This window comes from Mus caroli, chromosome 8, assembly GCF_900094665.2.
Source record: "Mus caroli chromosome 8, CAROLI_EIJ_v1.1, whole genome shotgun sequence".
Taxonomy (NCBI): Eukaryota; Metazoa; Chordata; class Mammalia; order Rodentia; family Muridae; genus Mus; species Mus caroli.
The window spans coordinates 69,991,337-69,998,937 of NC_034577.1; the positions used below are offsets into that span (position 1 = coordinate 69,991,337).

At 49.2% G+C, this 7,601-nt stretch overlaps 1 protein-coding gene across 2 annotated transcripts; it reads right to left on the minus strand.

The window, feature by feature from the left end:
* Window positions 1-207: 207 nt before the first annotated feature.
* On the minus strand, window positions 208-3,857 carry Pou4f2 (POU class 4 homeobox 2). 2 transcript variants are annotated; one of them, XM_021170858.2, is made up of 3 exons: window positions 3,517-3,603; window positions 3,308-3,357; window positions 1,830-2,876 (listed from the first exon to the last, which is right to left on the minus strand). In XM_021170858.2, the coding sequence occupies exons 1-3, from the start codon at window positions 3,601-3,603 to the stop codon at window positions 1,937-1,939; spliced, it is 1,077 nt and encodes a 358-aa protein (XP_021026517.1). In that variant the 3' UTR covers window positions 1,830-1,936. The 2 variants fall into 2 exon arrangements, with proteins under 2 accessions (XP_021026516.1, XP_021026517.1); XM_021170857.1 differs by having other exon boundaries at window positions 208-2,878; window positions 3,316-3,857.
* Between the last annotated feature and the right edge of the window lie 3,744 nt (window positions 3,858-7,601).

A 7,601-nucleotide genomic window follows, 5' to 3' on the forward strand; every position in this document is an offset into this window, starting at 1 on the left:
CATCTAAGCTAAAAAGCAAAGTGCCCTGTGAGATGAGCCCTGGCCATTAACGTGATACTATAAACCCTCTTGTTCTTTTATCCTTTCCCGGGGAGTTGCCTCTTACAAAGTCCAAGCCGTGTTTTAATAGTGGCCACTCTCTGTGTTCCTGTCTTTTAAAAGGATCAGCACCAAAATAATTCCCACATAAATGATTAAAAACTGCATCACGTTTTAAAAGTCATTTAATATTAATAGCATATTTTAATGAAAAAAGCAGCATACTTTGCCAGTAAAACATTAAAATCATCTCTTCAATGAAAGACAATGAAACAACACTCAAAATAACTTAATACATTACTATAGTAAATAACCCATTAACAAAAACAAGAAGTGAGGTCATATACAGAACTCAGAACTTTGGAGAGCCTCAAATGGATCAGCAATTACAGCAAATTCTGTAAGAATATATTCATATGTGCATCATTTTGAATGAAATATTTACAATAGATAAGGTACCAGTCACTTTGTACCTATTTGTGTGTGTGCTCCAAAAGGATTCTACCAAACACTGTGAATTTACAAGCAGTGCACTGTCTTTCTTATAGTTCCAAAATTTTCCCCCTACAAACAAACCTCCTAAAAGGAAAAACTGAAGGATCCCTATAAAGGTCAAAATGTAGCAACAAAGCAATCGAAATCTGGGAGATGGAAATACCTTGGTGAAATCTTAGAATCCAGCAGAGTAAGCACCAAATGGAGACCGCACCTAAGGCTGGGAAAGTGTACACTGCTCATCGTTGGTACCTCCAGCTGCTTCTTCTCCTCTCTTAGAGATGTGTATGTGTGCTTGTATGTAGGCATGTAAGGTGAGTGAGAGAGCACGTGTGCCACGGGGACAATGTGGGAATCCCCATTAAATATGTAAGGAAGTAAACAAGACATCGGACAGTGAATCTGGTCTACACGGTTAAGACATCAACTATAAAGTGTCAGCTCACAAATTAGATCACTACCAGTCAAAAACAAAGGGAAGAAACAATCTTCATTCAAAGTGAGAATATACAACTAGGCCAAAGCCAACACAGTCTAAGTGGGAAGCTGTAAAAATCCAGGACCAAAAAGAAAAAAAGAAAAATGTTTTGAGCATCACTAGCTATACGTATCTGCCGGTTTTATTTTTTCAGACTAAAGAAGTTTAATTAATTAGGATGTGCACAAAATTAAGTTGCCAGAGAGATAAATTAATAATTTACAGAGGGTTGTACGGCAATAATCTAATAATAGCTGTCAAGATCAGTGAACACAGCAGGCGCAACTCCTTCAGTAAGTGTTAACACTTCAGAGGAAGAAAGCGATAAGAACCACAATAAAAATATATATATAATATACAGTGTAAATGCAGAAAATCTGCCATCTTTTTTTTAATTCAAAATACTTTAGAGATGTCTCTATCATATCACATTAAGCATCAACTCTAGCTTCGAGTTTCAGTCCTGAATCAATTTCTATTTCTGAAAAATAGCTGCAAAGTGTACTTTTAAACATGAACAAGGTGACGTCTGTAAGAACAAAAACAAATCTTACTTGCTCATTCTTGCAGGGTTTTCAAAAGCTTGTCCCTCTGCCTTCCTGTTGACAGTCAGCTCCACGCTTTCTCTGATGAAGCCGAGCAGCCGAGGTGCAGTTAAAGGGGACAGCTCTGCTACAACTTGACAAATTCCTTTTCGTGTTGTGTTGTTTGTGGTTTTGGTTTTTCTTCACTTTGCGAAACCGGTTCACAATCTCTCTGATTTGGGCTCAGCTGCTTGCTTCTTTGCTCCTGGCTTGGTCTGGGTTCACATTTACCGGAATTGTTTTCTGATAGCCAAAGTAGAAAGGAAAGAGGCAGGAGAGACAAGAAGGGGGTTAGAAAAAAAGAGGGCGAAGGGAAAGGGCCATCCCTGGAGAAGGGTCCCTAAATGCCGGCAGAGTATTTCATTCTCTTCTGTTTCTGCCTTTGGTTGCAGAACCAGACGCGCACCACATTTTTCTTGAGATCCAGCTTTTCGGCGATGGCCGCGATCTTCTCCGAGGAGGGCCTTGGCTGGATGGCGAAGTACGCTTCCAGCGAGCGCTTCTCCGGCGCCGCGATGGACGTGCGCTTGCGCTTCTTCTCCGCGCCATTGAAGAGCTCCGGCTTAGTGAGCTTCTCGCGGTGGGATTTCTCAGCTTCCTCCAGCCACGCCTGCAGGATGGGCTTGAGCGCGATCATGTTGTTGTGTGACAGCGTGAGAGACTCAAACCTGCAGATGGTGCTCTGGCTGAGCGAGCCCACGCCCGGGATCTTGAGGTTGGCGAGCGCCGAGCCCACATCTGCCTGGGTCACTCCCAGCTTGATGCGTCGCTGCTTGAAACGCTCGGCGAACGCCTCCAGGTCCCGCGGGTCTGCATCCACGTCGCTCATGCAGCCCATATGCGAGGGCAGCCCATGCGCGTGGGCCATGCTCAGGGCTGCTTGGTGCATGGGGTTCATGGTGGCCATGTGTGGTGCGTGAGCCGGAGTGGACACCACTGTGCCGTCGGGGCCCGCCATAGCTCCCAGGGCCAGCCCGGGGCTTAGGTGCTCAAGCAGCTCGCCCTCCAGCGCCTGGTGCGGCTGGTGATGGTGGTGATGGTGGTGGTGGTGGTGGTGGTGGGTGCCAGCCAGAGCGGACGGGTGCGAGATGGGCACAGAAGAAGAGGAGGCTGCCGACGTGCACGGGATGGTGTTCATGGTGTGGTAAGTGGCGTCCGGCTTGAAGGGGCTGTGGTGGGGCGGATGGTGGTGGTGGCTCTTACTCTGGGAGACGATGTCCACGGCGGCCAGAGCCTCGGCACGGGCCAGCAGACTCTCATCCAGCCCGCCGAATATATTGCTCTGCAATTGTAAGTAGAAGGCACACATTACGCTCAGCAGGGAATTGTGAGCGCTCTCTCCGGAAGCCCCCGGCCCAGGGCTCGCCACCGCCACCGTGCCTACAGCATTCCCAGAACGTTAAAATAATAATAATGACAGTGATCCTGAAACTAGGCAGCGAAAAGAGAGGGGAAGCCTGCGCGAGAAGCCAATGTGCAGGGGGAGGAAAAGTGAGCCACAGACAACACAACACAACACAACACAACACAACACGCGCACAGGCAGCATCCCAGGTCATAAAAATTAATATGAAAGGCAAGACCCGTTGAATACTTAAGAGAGGGGGGATTGGTTGGAGGTGTGGGGTGATTTGCTGTGCAGACATGAAAAAAACATCAAGCAGATAAAGGAGGCTGTCAAAATGTGCCTTTAAGCGGTGATTATGCAGACTTACGCACCGGTGGGGTTGGAAGACAAGCTCTCCGCATCGCCTCCGAGCCCCCGCCGCCGCCGCTGCCGCCGCTGCCGCTGCTGCTGGAACTGCTGCTCCGGCCGCCGCCACCTCCGCCTCCGCCGCCACCGCCGCCGCCGCCAGCGTTGCTGGAGCTGCTAGGGGAACTGGCCGAGGGCGCCGCGGGCGCAGAGGAGCCCGGGGAGGCACTGTGTAGCGCCGAGTACTTGGGCTCCACGTGCAGGCTGCGGGCGTGAGGCATGCTGAACGCCTGCTTGCTGTTCAGGGACATCATCATCATCTTTCCTTGCGCGGCGCGCTCCTCGCTGGCGCACTCCGGTCCCAGCTACCCGACCCTCCGGAGAAGTACCCGGCCGGAGCAGCAGAGGGAACAACACTGCAAAGTTGTGCTCAGCCGCCACTGCTTCCAGGCCCGGCTCTCCCAGTGTAGCCGCTAGCTCCGCTCCTGTGTCGCCCGCTAGGTCTGCCCGAGAGGTTGCCCTGCTCCGGGTGGCTCTGGCTTCAGACCTCAGCACCCCAAAGTGCCCCAGCTCATCGAGGCGGTGGAGTTATAGTCCCCTCTTCCCGCGCCTGACCCCCGCCCGCCCTCCCCCTCCTTCCCTCCCCCGCCCTCTCCTGCCAGGAAGCACTGCTCTGGGTGGGTTTCTCCCCGCCCTGGCTCCCCCTTGGCTCCCCGCAGGCTCCGGTCCTTTCAGTTCTCCCTGCACCCGCCCCTCTCGCTCTACCACGGGACCCGCTGCCTTCCCTGCCCCGGCAGGCGCTCTACTGTTACCACTCGTACGCTGCGCCTGCAACTCCTGATTCTAATCGCGCCCCAGCTCAACCCCACCCAACTAGCCAGGTCGGTGCTTCGGGCCACCCAGCAGTGCCAGTCACCTAAATGACAGCCTCCAGATCTCCCGCTGCTTCTGCCAGATTTCCGCCTCCCTGGGGGTGGGGGGGAACTCCCCCTAAAAGTTGCGTTCCAAGCCAACCTTGGAAGCGACTGGCCCTGAACTGTGAGGTGCACCTTACCTGGCCACCTGCTCTCCTGCCCTCTGCTTACCACTAAGTTTCAGGGGCCCTCCCCTCCCGTCAGCTCCAGTGACCCTGATTCCCCAGGATGAGGATCTAGACGCTGCGGCGACCCGGGTCCTCTGCTCTGCTCTGAGCTCCCGCCTTGATGCGTGCTGAGGTCAGCCCGGGGCTTTGCATCCCACCGCCCGGCGGGTGCCTAGTGCAGAAAGACGTGGGTCTGCCCGGCTGCAGGGCTTTCTCTCCCTCGATTTCCCTCAGCTCTCAGCGGATTGGACAGCCACACAGCCCGTTAGTGTCCTCTGTGCGCATGCGACTCCCCCCTTTATGGGCATATCCCCCTCTAACACATGTACAGATTCCTCTCCTCCCACCCCCTTCTCTTTTTCCACCTCCTCCCTGTGTCCAGTACAGGGTGAGCTGGGACTTGGGAGGATCTCCTGGCAAACCCTGACTCTGGAATGTATTATTCTTCATTAGCTACAATCAAAGGGAAAGGAGCAACTGACAGGAAGAGAAGGGCCAGAAATACAGAGCGCATGTGCTGCCGAATGCCACTAACACCGTACACACACACACACACACACACACACGCCACGCGCACACACAAACGCGCGTGCACACACACTCACACAAACACACACACTCAGACTGGCGTAAGTCCCACTTATCTTCATTTCTACATTTCTTCATTTCTACATTTCTTCATTATCTTCATTTCTACAGTCACTGTGTGCAGAGACTACTTTTTGCTTACACTTTGCTCCCACTTTTGTGTTAGTGCAAACCACTTTCCTGGAAGTGAACACACATTCTGAGTTCCAGTTCAAAAGCAGACAGTGTGGCCCACTCTCCAGCCGCAATCTCCCAAACACAACCTATTTCCTCTCCTTCCCGTTCCCATCCTTCCCCTACGTCCTGCGGCACTTGGGGCTACCCTCGCCTTCCAGAGCGCGGAAAGACACTAGGTGCATATACCGATGAGGACCTGCGGGTGGCTGGTCCGGGACAGGGGTGATCAGGAGCAGGTGCAGGCCCTGGGAGCTTGGGAAGGCCAGCAGGTGTGAGAGCAGGCAGAAGGCCTAAGAGGCACTGGCGCGAGCTAGGACAAAAACAAAGTGGAGGGCAAGCGTGGAAAGGGGAGCCCTCTGGGAGTCAGCACCCGGAAGCCCTGCGGCGGTAGCGGCGAACAGGAAACCGCGGATCCTCCCCTGACCTCTTCCAGGCTGGGGCTGGCAGGTTCAAGTTAGGAAAGCTGTCGTCTGAAGCCTCCCCCCCGCCCCCCCCCCAGGAAAGCCTCTGCTTTGACAACGCGATGGGATCTGTCCGAGGTGCTTAAATCTCTGCTGCTTTTCTTTGCCAGTCTGGAGCCCGCCTTTCTCTTCCCCCGCGTAAAGGAAAATAATAAACAGTAGCCAAAGGGGATTCCTACGAGCCATGTTCTCCACTGAGAGCCCTAAGAAGCCTGGGCAAGGACTCGGAGAGGGGGGTGTTGACATGAAAGAACGTGGCTGTGTGCAAGACTGTTCAAGTAAGTGCTTAGGTGTTTAATTTCTACCTCAACAGCCAAGGTAATTTTCAAGGAAATAAAAAAAAAATAACATTGTGCAGTTCTCACTGTCTCAAGCTTCACGAAATGAAATAAATCAAAGTTAAAAGCTTGAGTATCATTTAATTATAGTGTGAACAGCGCTTTGAAAGAAGTACAACAGCATCTCTAAACAAATTATGACCCAGCTAGGAAGGAATTATTAGATTGAAATTTCATTTAGGCTCGGGAGACACCGAGCTTCACCGTGTAATCTGCTATGCCTCGTCTGATTTGTATGCTTAATTCAGCTTGACGAATTTATTAGTTTTCATAATAGTGAAAAAATGAACAGCACTGTGGGCATTGTGTGTATATAAATTGTATGTCGTCGTGGAAAAGCTGGAGTCTATAGAAATCTTTTATTAATGCCAGTATAAGAGGGAGAATTTTTGTGCATGCCTTAGCGAGGTCCATGCCAAACCCCATTGCCAGTGTCATGCTGGTCGATTAACATATCGCCATACTAATTAGACCACTTCATCAGTGATATAATTTCAAACTTCAAATTATGTTCTAATTAACAAGGGTTGTCCAATTTGCTTAATCTTCAAAAGGCTTTGGATGGTCTAATTAGTATAAACTGTTGAGCATCTCAAATGACTAATAAAAATCCACTAAAATATGTGGGTGTGTTTTTTCTCAGTGTTGAGTGAGAAAGGACCACATGCCCAAAGAAATTCTGAGCAGAGTAGGAAACATCGGGAAGACAAATGTTTTCCTCCACCTAATTCCCCCAGACTGTTACAGGGAGTGAGGTACAGAAAGAGAAAAAACTTTGCGGTATTTCAACTCCTAAGTAGTGTGTTTATGTGTATAAATAAAGGCACAAAAGATACCAAGGAGGAAAACCGCATGGGAAAGGATTCTTCCCTTTCATTAGGTGTCTAATTAGATGTAAAGTCAAAAGCAGCCCTGAGGACTTGCCCAAACACTATTGTGGCAACAGTCTGCTGAACTTGAATTGCAAAATCAAATATTTGGGGTGTTTTGAACCTCTCTTTGTCCCTCCTCTTTCACTGTGCTTAATCACTTGTAATAGTTGTATTAATGTATGTTGTCATCTGGGAGTATTGAGAAATGCATATCGTTAATATGAATTAATCTTGATTTTAATACCAACTGACAACTGATCTCAAAAATGCTAAACACTCGTCACCACTTTATATGGTAAATAAGATAGTGTAATAAATTCATGAAATAGAGAGGATACTGTTGAACTGACTGGACAAACTTTGTTTAATATGAAATTTATTGACTAAACTATTCCTTTAAGCAAGAAAACTTCCATGAAACATTTTTTCTGATGATTGGATTCCGTACATCATTAAGTGAGCCTTAAATAACTATTCAGCTCTGAAATATATTTTTAGTGATATCTCTAATTCCAGACAAAAAAAGAAACATCACTGTTAGCTAATTACCAAGTGAAGCTGAATGTGTGACTGGCAAGAAATTGTTCCCTGCCTCTTGGAAACGGTCCCCTTGTCTCCTTCCTTCTAGAAAGCTGGTGCATTTTTAAGAGTCAAGTCCGAGTTTCACTTCTTCTCCTACTCCAAGTGAAAAGTGAACAGCAGTGATTGTGTTGCATTAGAGCGAAGATGCGGTTCTTCCTTCCTCGGCAAGACTTGGAGTCTCGCAATCTCTCCCTTTAGGAGTGTTCAGAATGC

Excerpts from the sequence above, each read along its gene's own strand:
- Pou4f2 (XM_021170857.1), bottom strand. The coding sequence starts at position 3,609 with ATGATGATGATGTCCCTGAACAGCAAGCAGGCGTTCAGCATGCCTCAC. Across the intron at positions 2,879-3,315 it reads CTTGTCTTCCAACCCCACCG|AGCAATATATTCGGCGGGCT; the intron begins GTGCGTAAGTCT and ends TTACAATTGCAG.